This window comes from Alosa sapidissima, chromosome 6 (genome assembly GCF_018492685.1).
Source record: "Alosa sapidissima isolate fAloSap1 chromosome 6, fAloSap1.pri, whole genome shotgun sequence".
Taxonomy (NCBI): Eukaryota; Metazoa; Chordata; class Actinopteri; order Clupeiformes; family Clupeidae; genus Alosa; species Alosa sapidissima.
In genome coordinates this window covers 28,781,187-28,804,142 of record NC_055962.1, presented here as the reverse complement: position 1 = coordinate 28,804,142, position 22,956 = coordinate 28,781,187, and the positions used below count along the sequence as shown (strand labels likewise).

At 42.3% G+C, this 22,956-nt stretch overlaps 4 protein-coding genes across 8 annotated transcripts in view; 3 read left to right on the top strand and 1 right to left on the bottom strand.

The window, feature by feature from the left end:
* Positions 1–583: 583 nt before the first annotated feature.
* Positions 584–5,852, top strand: katnbl1 (katanin p80 subunit B-like 1). The gene is made up of 10 exons (XM_042095959.1): positions 584–768; positions 1,890–2,018; positions 2,176–2,213; positions 2,682–2,964; positions 4,272–4,387; positions 4,479–4,529; positions 4,633–4,722; positions 4,812–4,916; positions 5,019–5,112; positions 5,223–5,852. The coding sequence occupies exons 2-10, from the start codon at positions 1,902–1,904 to the stop codon at positions 5,253–5,255; spliced, it is 927 nt and encodes a 308-aa protein (XP_041951893.1). The 5' UTR covers positions 584–768; positions 1,890–1,901; the 3' UTR covers positions 5,256–5,852.
* A 414-nt stretch (positions 5,853–6,266) lies between these two features.
* emc7b (ER membrane protein complex subunit 7b) lies at positions 6,267–9,748 on the top strand. Its single transcript, XM_042096505.1, has 5 exons — positions 6,267–6,619; positions 7,150–7,269; positions 7,439–7,577; positions 7,903–7,983; positions 8,812–9,748. Exons 1-5 carry the CDS (start codon positions 6,390–6,392, stop codon positions 8,956–8,958), a joined length of 717 nt encoding a protein of 238 aa, XP_041952439.1. The 5' UTR covers positions 6,267–6,389; the 3' UTR covers positions 8,959–9,748.
* A 505-nt stretch (positions 9,749–10,253) lies between these two features.
* The window catches only part of chrm5b (cholinergic receptor, muscarinic 5b), a 23,285-nt gene continuing 10,582 nt past the window's right edge, over positions 10,254–22,956 (bottom strand). For 2 of the 5 annotated variants that reach the window (XM_042096502.1, XM_042096503.1), the window contains exon 2: positions 10,254–13,126. In XM_042096502.1, the coding sequence (XP_041952436.1) occupies positions 11,476–13,041 (1,566 nt within the window). In that variant the 5' untranslated portion in view covers positions 13,042–13,126 and the 3' untranslated portion in view covers positions 10,254–11,475. Of the gene's footprint in view, positions 13,127–21,702; positions 22,459–22,956 lie in introns of those variants that run through there. The other 3 variants (XM_042096501.1, XM_042096500.1, XM_042096499.1) reach the window with 3 other exon arrangements.
* The window catches only part of aven (apoptosis, caspase activation inhibitor), a 27,929-nt gene continuing 18,560 nt past the window's right edge, over positions 13,588–22,956 (top strand). Inside the window, exons 1-2 of the mRNA XM_042096504.1 lie at positions 13,588–13,835; positions 14,134–14,305. Of these exons, the coding sequence (XP_041952438.1) occupies positions 13,638–13,835; positions 14,134–14,305 (370 nt within the window). The 5' untranslated portion in view covers positions 13,588–13,637. The remainder of the gene's footprint in view (positions 13,836–14,133; positions 14,306–22,956) is intronic.

Genomic DNA, 22,956 nt, shown 5'->3' with positions numbered 1-22,956 from the left:
CTCAATGGTCTAATGAGCACAATTCATTAATGGCAATTAACCACTGGGCATTTATGGAAATGAACCCGCAATAACTACAATTGGTTTCAAAATTATGCTGAGGAAAGTTCATTCATGTATTTTCTTTTTTTTTTTTTTGCAATTAAATAAAACATTTGGCAGACTTACAAATAAAATAGTTAAATTAACAGTGAACAGTTTTAAAAAGTTGGTAAGACTACATTAAGGAGAATGGCAATAATAAGAAATAATGTTAATGCAATCAATAGCCTAATGAAAATAAACAATGATAATATAATATAATATAATATAATATAATATAATATAATCATAACTCATAAGAAACGCTTAATTAACGAAGTGCATGCTGAACAAATAGGCCTTTAGACGCCTCTTGAAAGACCCATATAAGCCTTTACCCTTGTCTACCTATTAGCTTTGCCTCACCCGATAACCTCACCTAATGCTCAATAGCCTCCTCGACACCGGATGGCGCTGTCGAACAAAATATTGTGGTTATGTACTCCAACTGCGCTCTTTGACCACTAGATGTCATTAAAGAAACAAACACACAATCCCAACAGAACCAGTCTGTATTTATTTGAATGGAGCAGGCTTCGCCCATTCGGCCAGTGTGTTTTGAGAGTTTTGTATTTAACGCTACTTTCCTGCTTCTGGCTGATTTTGACTTTGCTACTACAACGTGGAACACTCGTTGCACGGAACAATGTTGCTTTTGGAAACGGCAGAAACTTGCCAAATGTGACGGTGAGAAGATTAACGTTAACATAGAACTATATCCTTAAAAGACCAAGCATATGTTTCGTTGAAATGGCAAACCTGGATAGCAAATGTTAGCTAACTTAGCAGCAATTAGCTATCATACTGTAATTACACGCCCAATTTGTGCTAACCCTTTTCAATTAATGATGGGTACAGTTAGCAGGTAAAACAGGAGCGTTAGACAATGCTGCCTTGTTTCTGACCTCAATCTGATTTTTATGTTACTTCAAACACTTCAAACACACACAACACCTTAAAGTTAGTTAGCTGCTAGCCAACTAGCTTGCCAGCAAAGGCTGGGACTTGCTAGCTACACTGCAGACGAGACTGGAGTTTCATATCTAGGCCTGTTGACTGTCGGTGCCATACAGCTAATCTAAACAGCTAACGTCAGCTATCCAGCAAGATACTTAATTATGCTATGTTTGCCAAAGGGTATGGATGAGGTTGTGTAGCATTTGACGAATATTTCGATCTATCAACAAGTTCACGTTGCATGAATCATCATATTCATTAGATATCTGTGAGCTGTGGTTTAGCTAGCGATGTTTGCGTTATCTTGTGTAGTAGTTAGCCTGACATTGTTAGCTATTTACGGAGTTAAAGCAGCTGACTTCTATCATGTCAACGCTGTCCCAGCAAGCGAGACATGTAGCTAAATTCATCAGAAGAAATGTGTTAATGGGATTTTGAGGTGCATTTACTGAGACACGCGCGTGCCTTAAAAATATAGTCCTTGAGGATAATGAACTTCCTTCTAACGTTAACTCGTCTCGGCATCCTGTCCTGCTGAAAGCTTTTTCCCTCATTAGTGATTGGTTGTATTGTAAGCTATTAGGCATCAGCCGATATCCCATATGCATCATATCTTTGTAATATTGCTACAAGTTTGAGAGATCTCTACGACACGGAAAATAGGATGCCTTAAAGTGATGCATGATGCTTTGCAAATATATTACGTGCGTGTAACCAAATGAGGTGTCGAGGAATACTTAACCAGTAATTTCACTACAGGGTCATTGTTTCAGATAATCGTATGCCTGTGTGGGTGAACAAACTACGTTCCTTGAGTGCTTATGCATGCAAAACCCTTGTGTCCGTTTCAGTGTTGAGTTATTATGGCCGCTGGACATAATGATGGCAATCAGACAGAATTCCACAGGCTCAAGCAGGCCGCTCCTCACGACCTTCTCGTGCACCAGGTTCACTCTGGAGCCAAGAAGAACATGAGGGAGGTGAGTAGAATTCAAAGACAATCAAAGGAATCAGTTCGAAAGAAGAGACCAGAAATGTGAAGATGAATTTACATGTGGATTTGCATTTTTGTCAGTGTTGGCTGGCAGCAGCCAAACTTACTTGAGGACTACCTTTATTGCCTGTCATCTCTTTTAGGTGGATTATTTAAATAAGGAAGAAATAGATAAAGACAGGTGAGTTGTTTGTTTTCAAGTCCACACCAGTGTGGGCACAATAACAGAAACCATTTGTCTCTGTGTCGTCACAAAAACGTGTCATGACAAGTCCACCCTCCCTCCCTCCCTCCCTCCCCTTCCATCTTTCACTGTAAAAGTTCACTGTAAAAGTCTGTTCCCACTGTGGCTATGTCGGGCTGCATTGCATTGCATGGGTGGACAGAGGGTGACCTTTTGACAAATGGAAACACACATTCTTTAGCTAGACCAGTGCAGCATAATATGATTTTTATTTTATTGGAGAAAGGGCATCACATTTTATCTTCAGCCTATTCAGACTACTCGTTGCCTCATTTAAACCCATTGTCATTTAGAGGTCGTCAGTATGTTAGTTGTGCTTTTATTGTCCATTGGCTGCTTGTCTGCCTGCCGAGTCAGACCCATACTGACGCCTTACTTCCTTTCCTCGCGTCCCTTTTTTCCCAGGCTTCCAGTTGGCCGCGGCGTGCACAACTCAAACAAAGCGAAGCGAGTGGTGGGGTTGAAGCGGCGGTCGCGGCACTCAGCGGCGCCGAGCTCCGGGCTGCTGCGCCGGAGGGTGCCAAGCGCAGGCCGGCCCTGTGACATGGCCAACAAGGAGAACGAGCTGACCTGTGCCGGCGATGTGCAGGGCATCACCTACAACGACAACTGCAGGTTCCCCGTCAACTCTGCAGAGGCCTCCAAGATGGCAACGGCCGGCTCCATGTACAGTGATTTCTTCACTGAGGTTGGTTGATGGGTTCTGGTATTACTTACTGTATGCTATACTGATGTTTGAGCAAGGATCATACAGTTTTTCCTCAGTGTCTTCATTAATCAGAAAACACAGGACGTATATGTACATAGTCTTTTGTTCCGAATCAAGCCTGATTTCAGTCTAAAACAACCATTGGAGTTGTGGTTTTGTTAGTGTGGTAATGACCAATCATGCAAGGGGGGAAGCTGGTGATGGTAGTCCTCCACTTAGCACTAACTGACATGCCTAGCTCACCAGCTGTGATTGGGCTGGGGGTCTCGATCAGCTGTTGAATTCAACGTGGCTCACCCAGAAACTAATCCGGCAGTGTCATTTTTGGTAAGGTGCAGTGAAGACACCTGAAATGTAATGTACCCTTGACCCTCATTGTTTGCCTGGGTTGGAATACGGTCTCAGTTTGCCTCATTTCATTGTCTAGAAACATTTGGACATGCCTTTCTCAAGAAGCAGAGCTGTAGCTTTTCAGCAAGTTCTTAGATCTGTCCAATTTTTGTCATCTCCTAACCTTCCCACTTCTGTTACCAATGTGTCAGAACCAGAGCCAACTGGCTCCATCACCAGTTCCCCCAATCAAGATTGGTCATTATAACACTGCAAAAACCACAAACCTCATGGATACCTCAGACTAGAACCAGAAGTACACTTTGTGTGGTTTTTATAGTTATTCTATCTTCTGGTTGCATTCTAATAAAGATATTGATGCACACATTTATGGTCATCATAACATTGCAAAACAATCGGATGATTGCTCGTTTGCACAGTACTGTACTTCGCAATCCAGAGGTGTCCAAAGTTAATGTCTGATTTGACAAGCATGGTCTAATTGCTAAAGGACAACAGCAGCAATAGGATTTATAATAGAAAACACAGTTAATAATAACATGAATATTAGAAAATATTAACACAAAATATGAACCCCTATTCTTAAGCCTTGTTTGCTTATTTTACTATTATGCAACATGTAAATAAATTCAGAGAATAAAGCATCATAAGCATCATCAAATTTAATCATCCTAGTTTATTTTCTCTGAAAGGTATGGATACTCTCCTTGTATATAGCATAGATTTTAAAAAACATATGTAAGTTTCTTTAACACACAATGCTCTGGCCATTAAATAGCCTTAGTTGCGGAAATGGCCTTAAATTAAACAAACAAACAAATTCTCTTTGTATGTGCTGCTGGCAAAGCGCCACACTCCCGAAACTTGGTTTCACGTGTTGGTTCACATAATGCCTGCTGTATACTAATGGTCAGTCCTGTCATGTTCTTGTTCAGATTTCCAAGGACCATGATGCGATGACGCATGCTCTCTTTGGACGCAATCTTAAACTGAATGTCGCTTTAACTCTATGGCGGAAAAGTGCAAGTGAATTAGTGGCTTACTTAATGAGGTAAGAAGAGTTCAAGTTGTTTTTTTTTTTTTAGTGTTGTTGAAATGTAGTTTTCCAAAGCTGGTTCCTTACTAATGTTCTTTCTCTGTAGAATACAAGACCAGGGTGTGCTGGTGGATTGCCTTCCCGTTCTTGCAAAAAGGTACCACTGTTGAATATGTTTGTAATATATGTATGTATCTAAATCTGTATTTGCAAAATCCACTTCATATGCTTGGTTCCTGATAATATACATTTCCATTTAGCCTTGAAGAGGAGCAATCCTGCATATCAATTGGCTGTTGTGTTGACCTTTTACCGCAAGTGAAGACAGTTCTTTCCAGTAAATACGAGGAGTAAGTCACTCACTATCAACCTCCTTTCATGGTTTTACTGATAATTGGCTCCGTTACCTCTGAATCTAATCTCCCCTGTTTCTCTCCAGACATTTGATTGTGGCTTTACACTGGATCCATTCACTCATTAAGAGATGGTGGCCAGAACTCTCTGCTAATGGCAAAAGCTTACAACAAAGCTGTCCGTGTGACGGGTACGTACATTTTGTCCACTGTGTTTTTTTTAAAATTATTATTGTTTTTTATTTGTTATTCTGAGTTTGTCTAATCAAAGTTTTTTTTTTTTTGTGGGACAGCAACATTCAGGTCATGAAACAGCAGCTTCAGGAGTTATGGGTGGAAGGAAGTCGGTTAATTTTAGTTCCAGGAACTACGGGTGAAATAGCAAAGGTAAAAGGCATTATTTAACACCATTAATATAGACTCGTATTCTTGTTAATGTTAAGTGGGACAGTTTCTCACTGGTTTGTGTCTGTTTTTTCTTTCCCACTGGTGTTTAGGTCATTGAGACTTATCTTTCACAGCTGCGCTGAGGAACCCATGTAGCACACTAAGGGCGCGACCACTACAAACACTTGCTGCAGTTTTCCGCTGCTTTTTTGGCAAATCAGAAAGGGGATTTGGATGAACTGTTGCACCAAGTTCCCAGAGCACTAGCCTATGAGATCAGGGGATTGATGAACTGTCAAATTCAGACACTCCCCTGACAGTAGAGAAACTGGAGACATTTGATGAAGGCAAGCAGGCCTTCTTGTGAGCCTGGAATGGTTGCTTCACATTGAAGTGGATCGTCGTGGTAAGGGAGAGGGGAGAGGGGAGAGGGGGGGGGGGGGTGTCCCGTTCAACTCCGTGAGACTGTCTGAAAGCAGGTGACTTAAGTGCCAACCTCTCTCTCACCACTGCAGTCAGTGCTATGGTGGTGATCATCTGCATCGTTGGATGATATATTTAATGCATCCCTACCCTCTGTTTATCTCTGATGTCTTCAATCAAGAACTTGAACTGCAGCAGTCTTAAGTTATTATAGGTCTCGTTGTTTGCCTGTTCATGAATGAATTGTATGTGTAAAATGCACATAATGATTTTGTTTTTCTTTTAATCAAACTTTTAAATAAATCTTCAACATCTGGCTTGATATTTGGTCATTGAACGGCTGTACATCTAAACGCTAGTTTGTCTACACACTACATGGTCAGAAAATGTGCTACATCAGGCATGCTGGTAATGTACAAACAGCATAAGATAAAATCCACGGGTGTAGACGGTAATGATCACGAACAAATGTTGCATTAATTTAAAGCACCAAACTACAAAAGTTACAGACCATTCTGAATTTTGAGGAAATGAAAGAAATGAGCGAAACCCACAGTTTACATAAGTGAATATGCTCAAATACATCTTAATTCCCTTTCCAAAATGATGTGTGTGTAGTGTATGCTTAGACAGTGGGTGTATCAGAGAATGTCTAGTAGACGGGCTCTGGGTGTATGCGCCTTGTGAGTAAAGTTTTTGTACTGTACACTATGGTCATGTGACTTCTACTTCCTGTTGTAAGGATTACGTCGTCCCACTCGTAGTGAGAAATTCGACCGCAGTTGTCAAAGCTGCGTTTGGGCTAGATAATATCCGATCATACTATTTCTAAGACGGTTAACTAGTAGAATACGATGTTTTCACAATATAGAATATTTCAGACATGTTTGGCCATACACGCCTGGTTTGCTTTGGCGTGGTGTTTTAGTGATTCGGACGCAGGGCCTTCAGCTGCATCTTTACAAGCAAATGGAGACCTATTCAAGATTGAGGGTCGTGCAATTGTTCCAGGCGTAAAATCGCAAGAATGGGTGTCCTCATCTCGTGTTATGGTTGAAGGAGAGGAGTATGTAGGCTTCTTAAGGTATTGAAGTGTCATTATACAGCACTGTACATCTTCTAGTCTAGAACACAACGTTAAGTTTCTAACAAGATGAGGTTAGCATGTTGAGCTACCATGCAAACTAGCTAGGTTACACACTAACGTACTAGCCAACTACGTAACGTTAGCATGTCCGCTGGCAGCTATCCTCTTCTAATTTACGACTAACATTATTCTAGCAGAAGTTTCATGATTTCACACTATATGATTTTAAACGACTACTGCATATCTTGCCCAGCCTCTCATTTTGATGATAAACACCAGTGAGGTATCTTAGAATTTATTTTGTCAGGTTGCCATGTCATGTTTTTTCAGATTGCCAAAGCTTGCCTTGCAACGGAAGTGGAATATGTACCAATACGGAGCGCACTGTAAAGCTGATATATTTTTCAGTACCCCCTCGTGTCAACTCTTCTAGCTAAGAATTACTGCCACCAATCCCAATACGACATTGGCTTGCTAACGTCTTATTAGAAGTGACTTAACTTAACGTTATGCCTTTCTCCACTCAGGACGGATGGAAGCTTTGTTGTCAATGATGTTCCTTCTGGCTCCTACGTTGTTGAGGTGGTGTCCCCTTCTTTTAAATTCGAGCCCGTGAGAGTGGACATAACGTCCAAAGGGAAAATCAGGTAAGAGTTAAAATGGCACACGTCAATGCAACTTACAATGGCATCAATAAACATTACATTGACATTACAATTAACCGTATAAAGTAAAGCCATATAGCCTTAATAAAAATCACCATAAAAACACAAACCAAACACAACTCTGTAACAACTTTTTTCTTTTGGCTGACAGGGCACGTCAAGTGAATTACATTAAGACCTCAGAGGTCGTCAGACAGTCATATCCACTCCAGGTGAGGTCTCCAGGTCCACAGACATATTTCATGAAGAGGGAAACATGGGGCTGGTCAGATTTTCTCATGAACCCAATGGTAAGGTCTTTTCTAGTCAAGGACATTTTATTTGTTATACATAGAGACTGAGATACTCTTATATTCTTCGGGTCAATGAATGCAACTCTGTGTGTCCTCAATAGTGACATTCTTTCATCTTTGTAGCTAAAAACAAAGATTATACTCAGTCTTAAAATTGAATACAGTTTGTTGATGCATGTTATCGGATTGTCTTATCTTGGATATATTTGGTCTAATTGTAGACTAGTTAAAGAATATTGCAGACAATTGACATTTTTGGTACATAACAGGTGTCAAGTTTTGTACACCTTCATTTCATTCTGATTTTATTCTGCTTTTGTAGGTAATGATGATGGTCCTTCCGTTATTGATCATTGTTCTGCTACCCAAAGTTGTCAATACCAATGACCCAGAGATGAGAAAGGTAAGAAATTACGAGCTCCGTGCGTGCACAGATAGACATTTGTGCAATATGTGTATGCTCACATATTAAAGGTGCTCTAAGCGATGCTGGGTAACGTCAGTTCTGTTGACTTTCAAACAAAACAGAGAGCTAGCTTGCTACTTCCTCCCCCTCCCTCCCGTGCTGCTCCCGTGCAATTGAAACTCGTCTGTGATTTGCTGGAACAGTTATGTTTTTTATCGGCTAGGTTTGCCTAGGTTGTTTTTGTTGCCATTTTTGGAGCCTGGTGGCATAAAATGTTTTAGACTAAAAAACACGTATCATCGCTCAGAGCACCTTTAAAATCATAAACTGCTTTCAAACAGGTCCTCTGTACTATATGCAAATCTTTGTCAAACGTATGTCCGACCCTTCGTGTGATTCAAACATGATGCTTACATGCGTACATCGTGCGTGTGGGTGTTGTTCACATATAAACAGAATCTCCGCGTGGTTGAGTGAGGGGTATGTGCATATTGCATTTAAGTATCCTATTTGAAGCAAAGTCCAGATGGCCTGTGCAACAAGCATTTAGCATTTTCTTTGTTTTCATTTTATCTGGCTAGGCCTTATTCATTCTCAACCCGAGCTGTCATGGTTGGATCTTAGATGTGGTTAAGATGTAGGGGAGGAATAAGAGTCAGTTATGTTTTAGGTAAAAGTAATATTCTGCATAATATTTTCACTGCCCAAATGGCTTCGTTGAATGCATAGAGGAGCGGCACATTACACCATGCAGTATCATATCAGCCATGTATGTGATTTAATTGACCCTGCTCACCTCTCCACTGTGTCTGCTTTTCTTCACAGGAGATGGAGCAGTCCATGAACATGCTAAACCCCAACCCTGAGCTGCCCGACGTCTCTGAGTTTATGACCAAACTCTTCTCTAAGGGCTCCTCCAAGCCAGGTGGGGGCAGCAAAGGGAGCCGCAGCGCAGCGGTCAAGCGGAGGTAGTGCCGTGCTCCCGGCCATCGTGCCGTGATCTGAGCGACTGTGCTGAAATGTCAGTTCTACTGCATCGCTTCTCTCCTCATGTCTTCTCTTCCTTTGTAAATATATATTTTGTTTTCACCCCCTCCGCGCACACACATGCACACAGAAATGCATTCATTGTCGAGGAGCATGGGCCTAAAGAGTGGTTTTGTGTAGTCTTATTTGTGCGGTTTTGTGTTGGGTTAATTTTTCTAAGTTGCTCTTTTTTTTTTTTTTTTTAAAGTTCCTACTTATTTGTAATTGGATGTATTTTGCACCAGTTGCAACTGTCATCACTCCTCATAATGCCAGGATATCCTCTCAGGATATCCTGGCATTATGGATATGAATCAGGTGAATAGCAACTCACCTATGTCTGTTACTCAACTCCTCTATCGCTGCTGCATTTGAGATTCCATTTCCCATTAACAGGTTCAGCTCATTAACATTAACGATGTACTGGGGATTGGTTCCATTATGCTTTAGATGCAGTGCAAGGAGATGCAGTGGGATTGTGTGAGGTATCAGAATGTGTGGAGTTATTCCTTTTTTTTTTCTTGGTATCTGCACTTTTGGGGTTGTGCACTAAAGTAAAATCAAAGTGGAATCGATCCCCCCCAACCCATCTGTGTTTCCAGTGCTACTTGAACAAAAGCTATAGGCCTGAATATTCATTATGAGATTTTTGTTGAGCTAGCAAACATAACTGTGAATGAAAATGAGAAATTTTAGCTATATGAGACTTATTTAAATAAAAGTTATGATCAATTGTGATGGTCTACTAAGTTTTTTTCAAAAATTATTATTCTATATTACCACTCAGCTGCAAAGAACATGGGAAAGGGCATGATTGAATCATTCTGAACAGTCTACTATGCATTTATCAACTTACTTGTAATGAAAATTCACTTAACCAGTATGACCAATTTTGTTAAAAACGGAACTCTCTATTGTTCCGATTCATTGTAGCAACTTGGAATTATTGTGTTATTACATATCTGCACAGGCTCCTGAAATGTTATTGTTTTCAGAAATTCAGGTCAATTCAGGGGTTACAATAATGAATGTCTTAGGAAAAAAAGAAGATATAGACAGATTGATTTTATATCTGATGTTGTACAGACAGCCAAAATGACAAATTACTCAATTACTGGAACAATCTTCTATATGAGTGTTCTAAAGTTAAACATGATTAATAGTCATTGGCTGTTGGGAGCTTGCCGTAAGCAAAGCTCCAGTTTGAAATGGATTGTCAATTAAAAACCAGCGCCCAATTTAAAATATGGAATGATTAGTGAGCCTTAGTTAGACTTCTTATTTCCAATATTGTGGATGCACCCTGTGTGTAAGGGAGATTAAAAATGAAATGCAAATGTTTTTTGTTTTTTTTGTCATAAGTATATATTTCACTGCTCATGTTGACACTTAACTAGTACTACATATATTTACACAATACAGTGCAGCAGGGTTTGAATTTTAACAACGCACAGAATAACTTGTTTATTAGATTTTTCAACCTACTTATACAGAAACTCAAAATGCATTGGCTGTAAGGCTTGAGCCCTTAATTTAAAGCCCATGTTCAGTAAAACGTGATATTAAATACACATATCAGTGGAGTCTTCTGGAAGTATGTCTGTGGTCTTAGTAAGGTGATCAATATGAAGTTCTGAACAAAATTGGATAAAACACATGAGCACATTTAAATCTTCCATGCCAGACAGCTACACTTGTAGGAGAAATACAAGAGCAATAATGTGTTGATGAACTGCCAACTGATACAAACATTCTGATGCACTTGTTACACTTTTCAATAACTTGGAATTATATTGTTACATTTGAGTGGTTTGTGATTTTGAAGTATTGCCCCGTGATGTTTTCACCTGCCTTAATGCTCACAATCATTTAAATCTGACATCTTAACAATATTTGGAATAATATGTCTTACATTCAGTGCCATACAAATAATATATTGATAATATAAATTCATTTGTGTCGAAAAGGTCAGACACAATCTTATAATTCCAAGATTTTAGAATGCTCAGATATGGAACAGTTCATTATAGTGTAAACATGTCAGATAGCCCTTAAAATACAAGATAATCCAACAAACAATTTTTCAAATGAACGACATGAATGAAAAACCTGAACTTCTATCTTCATGAAAATAACCATATAAATCATGTATAATAGTAAGTACCACACTATATGTACAGGCATTATGTAAGACTTCGAAACATCAACTATATTCAGTTTTGTGCTACAAATGGATACAACTCAAGATGGTGTAATTACAAGCGTATAATCTCTCAGAAAACTTTGGAAATGTCACTGTAACCAGACAATGCTCTTTACCTTTGTGAGGTTAATTTGACTGAGGATGAGTAATTGACACACTGCAGGATCAAAATACATAGGTACACCATATTCTTCAACTCAACTTCAAGTCAGGTAAACTTATCAGACACTCCCCAGTTCAACACCCATTATGCCTCATTTTCAAGTCAGCTTACTGTTCATGACAGGGTTTTGCCCACACCAGTACAATTTCTCCTTCCCTCTGTTCTTCCTCCATTTGCACAAGAGCAGCATTTTGAACGTCTTCTGAAAGGTCTTGTTGCACAGGGCGTAGCACATGGGGTTGATGGTGCTGTTGACGTAGCAGAGCCAGTACCCCAAGTGCCAGAGGGAGACAGGGATGCAATCAGAGCAGAAGGTGGAGATGAGGACCATAATGTTATACGGGGTCCAGGTGAGGATGAAGGCCAAGAGGATGGCACTGAGGGTCTGGGCTGCCTTCTTCTCCTTGATGAGGACCATTCTCTTTCTTTTGGTGATCTGGCTCTTCAGATTGGGGTCCATGGGTTTGGTGGCAGTGGCAGAGGGGGAAGAGGTGAGTGGCAGCTGGTTTTGGGAAGGGCACGGGAGCAAGGGCGTCTGGTTGTCGGCCACCTTGCTTGGCTGAGGGCCCGCTTCCTTAGGGAGCGGCTTGAACTTGTAGGAGATGCCCTTCTTGCTGCCTTTCTGGGAGCTACGTCTCGGGGACAGGCTGAAGTAACAGTCGTCGCTGTATCCCGCCAGCTGCCCGTTCTCACTCACCCCTGGCAGTGCCTGGCTCTTGCAGGACTCCTGCGAGGCCGTCGCAGAGACTGGCCTCTCCTCGTCCTCGGACGACGTGTAGCTGTTGAAGGACGTGACCTGCTCGTTCTTGGCCCAGGTGTCCCTGGAGGCGCACACCGTGGTCATTGTGATGTTGCTCTGGTTCGACGAGGACCATGACGCCTGGGTCCTTTCTCTGTCGTTATCAAAGCCAAAGCAGGATTTTATCATGGTCCGTGGGGGCCTGGAGATGTCAGGGTTGCGTGTGGACGTTAGGCCTTGAAGCTCTGCCAGGTCCTTGGTGCGTTTCTCTGTCTCCTTGTATATTCTGCAGTAGAGAATTGTCATCACCGACACTGGGATGTAGAAAGCGGCTATAGCTGTGCCAAAGGTGATCACCGGTTCAGAGAAGAACTGGATGTGGCACTGGTTTGGCGGAACTGTCCGGTTGCCCACAAAGTATTGCCAGCAAAGAATTGGAGGAGCCCACAAGATGAATGACACCAGCCATGCCATGCCGATCATGATGCCAGCACGTTTTGGGGTCCTCTTTGCCCTGTATGTCAGTGGCCTTGTGATGGAGAAGTACCTGTCAAAGCTGATGACCAGCAGATTCATTACGGATGCATTGCTGGCCACATAGTCCAGAGCTAACCAGAGGTCACAAGCTAAATTCCCCAAGTACCAGCTACCCATTAATATATATGAAGTGTACAGGTTCATTGAGAATACTCCAATGATTAGGTCTGCAAAGGCTAAGCTCAGTAGATAATAATTGTTCACAGTCTTCAGCTGGCTGTTAACCTTAAAGGAGAGCAGCACTAGAATGTTGCCCACAACAGTTATGAGGCTCACAACTGCTGATACAGTTGCGATGGTGATGACCTCCCATAGGCTGGGTGGAACAGTCTGGGCCTCTGACGTGTTTCCATACAGGGTGGAGTTTTGCAAGTCATCCAGATTCATGGTTCTACTGAAAATGTGTCATCTTAGGTTATGAGTAAACTAAAGAATCTTCTTTGAGCTCCATCCTTATGAAATAGCAGATTATCTGAAAGGAAAAGAGACAATTAGGCAAGGCAAGGCAGCTTTGTTTCATCCAAGAACAGAGAACAGCATATAACATGCTGTATAACTAATTTAATACTAAATACTAATTTATTGTTTAATAATCATAATACATCATAATACAAAAGTTAACATTGCATTACTGTGGGTTATTGCAGACTTGTTTTTATTAACAAAACTAATTTAATTTCATGAGAACATAAAAGTGCAAAAGAGACTTACTTTTGTCTCTGCGGACAGTATTCAATGTGACAATGAATTCGACAGTTAAGATTAAGTGGAGCTCATAAACACGCACGCACACACACACTTAAGTGTCATTATTGTGGGTTATTGTGAGTATTATTATATATTTTTTATTCATTCATTGTAATTTCATGAGAACATAATGCATGAGAAGAACATGAACTCGTGTCTCCCCGGACAATGTTCAATGTAACAACGAATTCGACAGCGTGTTACATTGTAATTGTTCCGGACAACACCCGTTGGAAATGGAGGGAGGTGGAAGACCGCACCGAGGCCGTGGCAGCGGCGGTAGAAGAGGAGGTGGTGGTGGAAGTGACTCTGGCTTCTCTGGTGAGCACAGAGGTGGTCGTGGGAGAGGTAGTCACCACCGTGGAAGGGGCAAAAGGGATCATTATCGGGGAAGAGGACGCGGCACTCATGCAGCGGACTTCTTCGGCAGCCGGGTGGGTGAGATGCCGATGGCATGACATGACTTAGCGATGCTTCCCAGCCTAACCATCAAACAGTTTTCTAGCAAGTAGCAAGCATATTTTTACCCTCTGTGAATAACCACTAATAATCATCTACCAGCTCTCTCCGCACATACACTGCATTAATTCATCATTCACCACGTGGGGTTATTTTAGGCTCGTGTCAGATACACGTTGCATTTGTTGTTGTTAGTAGAACTGCATGAACTCATTGCAAACTACAATTAGTACCAGACATTACAACGTATCCTTGTTAACTGTTAATTAAAAGGGCCAAGATGTCAACGATAATGCAGATTTTGAGGACGAGGGGCGCAGTGTATTCTCCAGGAGAAAACTTGAATCAAACTGGGACCGCTATGAAGCGTCCGAGCTGGAAGAACAGAATAAGGACGTGCCTGTGCAGAGGGGTACGGACTACCATGCGCTCCTGGGCTCAGCGGGTAAGGAAAACACCATGTCACTGTGCTGTGACATTCTGTCAAATTAGGGCAAATGATTACACCTAACAGTTCAAAGAATGTAACAGTCAATATCTGCCACAGTAGACGTTGGCCCCTTTTCAGTCACCATTCTGCAATGCACTGACGTCAGTTAAAATTTGAATTTATTTGCTAAACTTCAGTCTCATTTCATGTGCTTTTGTCGAGGACAGTGCAGATTGTTAAGCCTAACATGGCAATTGACAAAAGTCATTGTGCCGATTATTAAATGTCTGCTCACTCAAACAAGCTCTTAAGCGATTAAGAGGCATTTGCTCGAACAGGTACAGTTACAGACAGTGACGTTTACTTCCAGAAACAAGTCAGTTGTGTAATAATAAGGAAATTATGTGAAAATATCTGACGAGGCTTTTGTAATAGTGCACAATGAAATGACACAAATTGGCTCATTTCAGTCTTCCATTTCAGGCCTGGCCAGAACACACAAGACATGTATTGTAATGTTTTTTGTTCTGGTCCCTGACCAAATGCCAATGACTTTTTTGTTCTTTTAACCATGCCCAAGGACATTATTAAACAATTGAAAAACAATAAGGGAATAAAACCTTATTTTTTTCTAATTTAACAAGACCAAATCCCAGTGAAATGGAAAATTTGTTTGTATCACCACATATTGGACCAGCTTCTCTAGGGAGGCCCTTGCTGGATTTGCCTCTCATTTCCCTAATCTGCCTGCTCAACAGGAATGTTTATATTCCGTGTGTGTGTGTGTGTGTGTGTGTGTGTGTGTGTGTGTGTGTTTTATAGAGGGCTGATTGCGCACTCAAGTGGCAAAGCAAGAGTTTACTCTCACACGCTCTAAAAAACATTTCTGGTCCTGGGCTGGCAAACAGCCATCTTGTTTCTTTGACGAAGAAACATGTGAAGTGTACACTGCCCAGAAGGGTATATACTACACAGCAACCTAACCTTGAGCATAAAACTTGAGGTGTGACCAGCAGAGAAGGCCGTTCCAGGTGGACATTTTTTCTTTACCCTTTTAAAACTGAACGTTTTTGTGTAAAAATTGCCAATAATTACCTTTTAACTGTAAACAAAAATACAAGCAACAAGGCAATAGCCAAAAACATTTGCCTCTGCTTGTTGAATTTGAATACACATCAGGCTTCAAGCTGAACATACCAATCTAATTGTGTAGTCAATCCTTCAGGCCTCTGATGTAGACTGACCACCATGTTAAAGGGATATTCCACCATTTTGGGAAATACACTCATTTTCCACCTCCCCTTGAGTTAAACTGTTGAGTTTGACCTTTCCCCAGTTTATCCAGCCGTTCTCTGAGTCTAACAGTAGCACTTTTAGCTCCAGCTCATTGAATCAGATTAGACCGTTATCTTATAGCAGAGATGCTAACGGTCTAATCTGATTCAATGAGTTGGAGCTAAAAGTGCTACTGTCAGACTCAGAGAACGGCTGGATGAACTGGGGAAAGGTGAAAAAATTGTGAAAAAATCCCGTTTGATTTTTGAGACATAAGTGTTCATTGAATCGATTGTAAAATTGATTTTCCATGTCTAAAGACGTTTCCATTTTCAACGCCAAATATAGGCCAATCCACGGACAACTAACAGGCATTAGGACGAACGTAAAGAGGGCACTTGAAGACACACAAGCCAGCAATATTTCTGATGATTTATTGGCGTGCAGTTTCGTGCACAATTGCAACATTCTCGAAAAACAATAAGCAGAGTGGACTGCCATAACATCAGTGGAAAACATTACTGCAGGCTTCAACGTGGCTGTGTTTACGATTAGAAATGTCAAACAAATTTCACCTACGTAGGAACTCGGTTTGCATACCACTTTGTCCTTCTCCATAGTTTGATCTACCCAAAACCCGAAGTGCTTCCATATCGAACTCCTCAAGTTATTAGGGCTAATCACTCGTCTCTCTCATGTCGCACAGGTTGATCGCGTTGTCCTCCACTTTTTGGCAAAACACCAGCAGCACAGCAGCCAATAGCTGTTTCCAGTGCATAAAATTGGTGGTCATTTTCTTTTTAGCTTTCGCAATGCCTACTGCACTTTCTGAATTCTTTATTTTCTTTTTCTGATTGTTTGGGTTTTGTTACATCTATCTTTTTTATTTGTTTAATTTGTTTAAAGTGTACATATTTGGTTAAAATCCCTATTTTAGTTTTTGAAACTTGTGTTGGTTGGTCCAATCGATTGTGCAATCGATTTTCGAACGTACTGTAAAGTGACAGCCCTAGAACCAACACAATTACCTAATTGCAAAAGCTACAAATAATCAAGCACAGTTAATTTTGTCACATGTATGACTTTTCTATTACTGTCGTCCTCCTTGACTATGCCACTTCTTGTTGGTAGGTGTACATAGTGCGTGGGGGGCTGAGAAATTATGATTGGTGAGCTTTACAGTCGGTCGGGGGTGCTGTGCTTCATGTGCACTGTGCGTGCTCACCAATCAAGGGTGGCACAAATTAAAGAGACATTTGGAATATTGAACTGAATCAATTCATTGACATTCGAAAGTTATATTGCAGTCGCAATATCTGTCAGAAAAATTGCAATTAGATATTTTCCCCAAATATATACGCAGAAACATAGATAGATATGATAGAAAAGAAAGTAATCTATAACATTGATTAGGATAATATCATTTTCACAAACAAAAAAAGTAAATAAAAGAAAAATGAAACAAATAAATAATTTAAAATAACATTAACAAGTTTGCGGGAAATCAAAGAAGTAAGTTTTTGTTTTAGTTCTGGTTTTATAACAATTGAAAAAGTGCTTATTTTTTAAAAAAAATGTCCCGATGCTGAATATTTCTTAGTAGCGCTGTGCCAAGCAAAGGTCATATGATCTGTGTTTCCAGCACAGGTTGAAGGACACTATAATTGCTTTCCCGGTTGTTGGAAGCCCAGTGATTTGTTTTGGCTTCCTATTTATGTTTTTTTTTTTCCTGAGAGTTTTGCCTACTCTGTCTGATTAGTCATCTCCAGAGGCTAGAGCAACCCAGAGTGCACTTAATTGACGGTGGGTGTAGCGGTTTGTCATTTTTTTCCTGGGCAATTATGCTGTGAATTCAGGAGTTGTACGGACGGAGGTTTCCAGCCTCTTTAACGCACACACACACACACACACACACACACACACACACACACACACACACACACACACACACACAGTTTACTTGGTTTACAATGATACAGTACAGTTGTTGAGAGAGACCTTGTGTTTCTAAGTATGCTTGAGTAGCATCAGTGTTTAAATGTGGAGACTGATATCGAGCAAAGAGCACATAGACTGAGAGTAGCCGATAGCTTAGTGGATTACATGCACAGCCACTTCAATGCCCACCAGTTTGTGCTCACATTTTCCCCATCTTGTTTACTAATTGTGTGTGTGTGTGTGTGATAGAGAGAGAGAGGGAGAGATGATTTCACTGGAGGAAAGCTCTTTCAGTGTCTTATTAGATTTATGGGAAATGTGCTTAACAGCCAAGTTATGTGTTTGCGTTGTCCTGACCCTCCCTAGTCGTCCTTCAGAACTCTTGAACCCCCACACCATCTCATTACAACATGAGTTCCTTGTACATTAGTGCACCTTGAACATCACACATTCTCCAGACATTTCTGAATCATTCTCATTTATTAATATTTATTTATGAATAGTTGATCAGAAGTGGCCTGTGCAAGTGCTGTAATGCTCATTAAGAATTTGGCGGAATGTGCTGATTAGTTGATTAGAGGGCCTTCAGAGCTGGCGTGATGAGCTCCAGTGGTGCTAGCACTCTGACTTCGCCCACAGGAGCATAGCTACAGGGAGAAACGCTTCTTTTTGTCCTTGTTTCTGTTATGCATTGCCGTGGTGGAAAGGACCAGTCAAGGCTCTCCGTCCGTTTAGCCTGCAAATACAACCAGAAGCGGACGTGCTCTAGAGACAGGCAGAAACAGATGGAGAGAGAGAAAGAGGTGGAGGAGAGAGAAGGAGGTGGAGGAGAGAGAGAGGAGGTGGAGGAGAGAGAAGGAGGTGGAGGAGAGAGAAGGAGGTGGAGGAGAGAGAGAGAGAGAAGGAGGTGGAGGAGAGAGAGAGGAGGTAGAGGAGTGAATCTGTGATGCTGTTGACCTGACCCCTTGAAGTTGAAGGCTACCTTTCACAGAAAAAGTTAAGACATTTCCTCGCTCAGGAATTCCCGCCATTCTTTTCAGGAAGTTGAATCTTTTCTTTTTCTTTTGAATCTCTTCCTTTTTCTTTCTTTCAGTTAATCTGTCTAGATTCATCCTCAGAAAGCCTAGATCTTTGAATATCTACTTTTTTTCTTCTTTTTTTTCCCCCTAAACAAATCCTCTGTAAACTCTGTATTTATACAGCATTGATATGATGCCTCTTGACACCTACTATAGTGTGGACATGTGTTGTGCAGAGATGCAGACCTAAGCTGAACGGCGCAGCGTGGCTTGGTGCGGCACAGCGAGAGAGGATGAGGGGGGTGACGGCTGATCTGTTTCAGGCAGAAATAGCACAGTGACGTGACGTGGCGCGACATCCTGGCCTCCTCATCCTCCAAGGGCCTCTGTGCCTCAGAAGTTATTAATGCAGTTGCGCCATTCGTCAGTGGTTGCATCTGCAAATTAACCTACTGTGTGCCTTTACCTTAGTCATACTCTCAGCATACGTCACCAGTTTTATACCAATCTAAAGATGTATTTGAGGTAAATTAGTTGTATAGCTATCTGTGGTTCAACAGTTGTGTTGTGGATGGCTTTGTTTGACTCATCTTAGCCCACGCCTGGGATTTGCACAATGACCTCTTTCCTGCCGAATGCGTAGTTGTGCATTGCCGCTGTTGCCGATATTTGCACTCGAGAGCTAATCAAATACATCCCTGCCTTCAGTGACGTAGTGTTGTAGCAAACTGGACTGGCTGGAATTAGTGTATTACACTGTCTGAGCCACGTCGTTTGTTTCCCATCTACAGAGGAAGGACTGAGCTAAAATACCTTTATAAGCACACAGGTTACACTCGATAGATAGCTGAAGGAAAGTGTGGAGAATTTAGCAAAAAGTCTAATGAATTGGACAAGGACTACATAATTAAAGTAACTGCACACGATGGGGTTGTGTGATAGAAGCAAGTGAAAGCACTGGCTGACAGATGCCGGACTGAGTACATCCGTGCTTATCTTCAAGCGATCCCAGGTGTTTTGTGATGATTTGTTCTGAGCTCTGTAAAATTGGCAGGATGAAAATTGTTGCTGCTGTTGAGAAACACCACTGCAGTCTTTTGTGAGAGGACACAGACACACACACACACACACACACACACACACACACACACACACACACACTGTACATCCACACACTCACAAATACTCTGTCTCACACATACACAACCTGATGCTGTCTTTGACACACACGCACACACACACACACACACACACCGTACATCCACACACTCACAAATACTCTCAGTCTCTCACACATACACAACCTGATGCTCTCTTTAACACAAACACACACACACACACACACACACACACCGTACATCCACACACTCACAAATACTCTCAGTCTCTCACACATACACAACCTGATGCTCTCTTTGACACACACACAAATGCGCGCACACACACACACACACACACACACACACACACATACACACACACACGGTACATCCACACACTCACACAGCCAGTCAGTCAGACAACGTAGCCTCTTAACACGAGAGTCTGCTGGCAGCAGTTTTGACGACCCCCCCTTCATCACGAGCAGCAGGATAAAATGATGTCCAGCTCTGAGGAGTGCCGAAAATGCCAGCTGAAGGCAACATGACAGCTCAGTCACAAAGAACATCTAAACCTCTAACCCACAAATGCCACATCTGTTGTAATCCCTACCGACCTCAATTAAATACTGTCACCCATCAAAGCAATTTAATTGCCTTTGTGTTTTGATGCCTAATGCCTAATATCTGGAATTTCAATGAGTTGCTTTTGTCACTTCCACCTTTATTCCCGGCCTTCCTATGGGATTTAATTGAATGCTGATTACTCCACAATGTAGTTGAATTGCTGGATGAATTGCTTGCATCCAAAACAGCAATCTTCCCTCATTCAGGCAGAAAGTGTAGTTATGTTAAATTAGAAGCTGGAGTTCATTTGAATTTAAATTGATTGCTAATTCCTGTGTCTTGTGTGTTTAACTGTAGCTGTTTCTGTATTTGTTGGTCTCTCTCTCTCTCTCTCTCTCTCTCTCTCTCTCTCTCTCTCTCTCTCTCTCTCTCTCTCTCTCTCCCTCTCTGTCTCTCAATCTCTCCTCTCCTCTTTTTTCTCTCTATCTCTCTCGGTCTCTCCATCTCTCCTCTTCTTGTCTCTTTCTCCATCTCTCTCTCTGTCTGTTCATCTCTCCTCTCTCTCCCTCTCTCCATCTCTCTGTCTCTCCATCTCTCCTCTTCTTTCTCTGTCTCCCCCTCTCTTCATGTCTCTTGTGATTGAGGTGGTGTTGCTAAGGATGCTGCAGCTAGGACAAAAGACTCACTTAATTTCGTTGGCTATTTAGCGTCTCATTGTTGCCTGAATGTATTAACCGACTGCTGATTGAACACCCACACAACTGTGCAAAGAGGTCCGTGTTCATTAAAGCGACATCGAGTCAAGGGATCAATGGAAAAAAATATTTTTTTTGTCTGAAAACAACAATTAGAGGAAATAATGGCATTTTCAGTTTTTGCTGTTTTCATCTGTGGCTGTTGATGACATGAACATAATTTCAGTAAAAAAAATAAATAAAAAAAAACGGTCAGTGAGTTATAGTGGCAGAGAATCTTGCAACTCTGTGATATTGCAGCAAATGTTGTGCGGTGAAAAGCTCTTCAGAGTTCTAGCTGAGAGTGCCCTCATCCTGAGAAACATGACCTGTTGTTGTGGCCACCTCCGCTAAAAATGGCCAACAATGTCAGTGATGAGAAATAAACGCCTCTCTGCTAATGATTCCCACACAGAGAGAGAAGGGGCACCAGAGAGGACTGAATGCACAGTTATAGTTCAGAACTACACTTGCCAGATCATCTTACGTGCTGCTTTTTAAAACAATATTGCTGTATAATATGCCAAGGTAGTGAAGAAAGTACACAGCCAGATTAAGAAACAAACGAATGTTTGATCCATTTTACTACACAGTGCAACTGGGAATGCTAATCACGCCTAACCTCTTGGACAGTCATACAGAAATCGTTGTTGTTTTTGGATTTGGAATTTTTTTTTTTTTTTTTTACCTCTTTTGGGGTCTACTGTAACTGCAAAATGCCAAACCCCCAGTTTTGTCACAGACCGAGGAAGAGGAAGAGCCAATGAAGGCAGACGTACCCTTGAAGTCTGGTAAAGGTGATCTCCGTGTCTGTAACCGCAGCTATTCTCCGCACGCACTCTGGACCCTGGATGCCCCTCCGGCCGGTGAGCTCTCTCCCCCAGCCGTTCGGCTGCGCTCCCAGAGTCATAGTTCCTCCCTCCAGCCTGCACAAGGAGTAGTCGGTCAGCGCAGCAGCAAACACCTGGACGATGACCTCAGCCTCCGAGGTCCACAAGCAAGCGCGGTCACAACACTCCAAGTAACCCGCTCGTGCGGTTCATTCCAGTTTTAGCCCCCGCTTTCACAGTATCGAGTTGCACTCTTCAGTCCTCGAGGTTTGTGACCCCCGCCAAGAGGTGGGGTCAGGTGGGGTGCAGTGGGGCGGTCAGCTATGACACCCACGCAGGAAGCTCATGAGTTTGTTGTTGAAGGAGGTCTAAAAGTCCAGCTGCCCTCTCCTCTCTTTTCTCCTCTCCTCTCTTTTCTCCTCTCCTCCACTCTCTCACCTCCCGTGTGGTGAGACCGGAAGAAAGGATGGATTGATGGACAGACGGAGGGATGGATGTAGGAGATGGAGCTCCTGTGTCCAAGCGCCTCGGATGAGCTCTGAGCTCTCAGCTGCAGATGCTGGTTAGGGTCTTCGTCTCTCTCTCTCTCTCTCTCTCTCTCTCTCTCTCTCTCTCTCTCTCTCCCTCGCTCTCTGTGAGCCGGCGTGCTCACTCTTCCTCCCCACTGCTGCTGTTGCTGCTGTTCATGCTGTTGCTCCTCTTGCCTCTGCCGCTGCTGCCGTTACTCTGGCGAGTGTGTGTGTGTGTGTGTGTGTGTGTGTGTTTGTGAGCGCGCGCTCGCGCCTGTTTTGTGTATGTGCGGCCGCTGCTGCTGCCACTGACACACACAGCTGGAGCCCTCGCCAGACGGATCGTCATGTTTCAACGACCCACCCCCAGTTCAAGAGTGTGTGTTTGTGTTGGGAGGCTGGGGGGGTGTAAATGTAGGCTGTGTGAGAAGTGTGTGTGTGTGTGGGGGGGGGGGCGTTGTTGGGGGGGCAAGAGACCTCAGTGTGTGTGTGATGGAGAGGGAGTAATCGTGTGTGTGTGTGGCTGTAGAATGCGGGGGTGAGCATAGACAGGATGAGGCTTCCTGATGCATAACAGTCTCATTAATTACCCTGCCTTTGACACAGCCTGCTGGCCAAGCTCTGGAAAGCCCACAGTGGTGATGGTGACTGGAGACTATCTCTGGGTGACTAACATTAGTGACTGTGTTTGAAC

What these genes read in the sequence shown, in the direction of transcription:
- katnbl1 (XM_042095959.1), top strand. Translation starts at nt 1,902, where the DNA reads ATGGCCGCTGGACATAATGATGGCAATCAGACAGAATTCCACAGGCTC. An exon ending in CCAAGAAGAACATGAGGGAG is followed by an intron (nt 2,019 to 2,175) that starts GTGAGTAGAATT and finishes CATCTCTTTTAG; the next exon opens with GTGGATTATTTAAATAAGGA. An exon ending in CTACGGGTGAAATAGCAAAG is followed by an intron (nt 5,113 to 5,222) that starts GTAAAAGGCATT and finishes ACTGGTGTTTAG; the next exon opens with GTCATTGAGACTTATCTTTC.
- emc7b (XM_042096505.1), top strand. Translation starts at nt 6,390, where the DNA reads ATGTTTTCACAATATAGAATATTTCAGACATGTTTGGCCATACACGCC. An exon ending in GAGTATGTAGGCTTCTTAAG is followed by an intron (nt 6,620 to 7,149) that starts GTATTGAAGTGT and finishes TTCTCCACTCAG; the next exon opens with GACGGATGGAAGCTTTGTTG. An exon ending in ACGTCCAAAGGGAAAATCAG is followed by an intron (nt 7,270 to 7,438) that starts GTAAGAGTTAAA and finishes TTTGGCTGACAG; the next exon opens with GGCACGTCAAGTGAATTACA.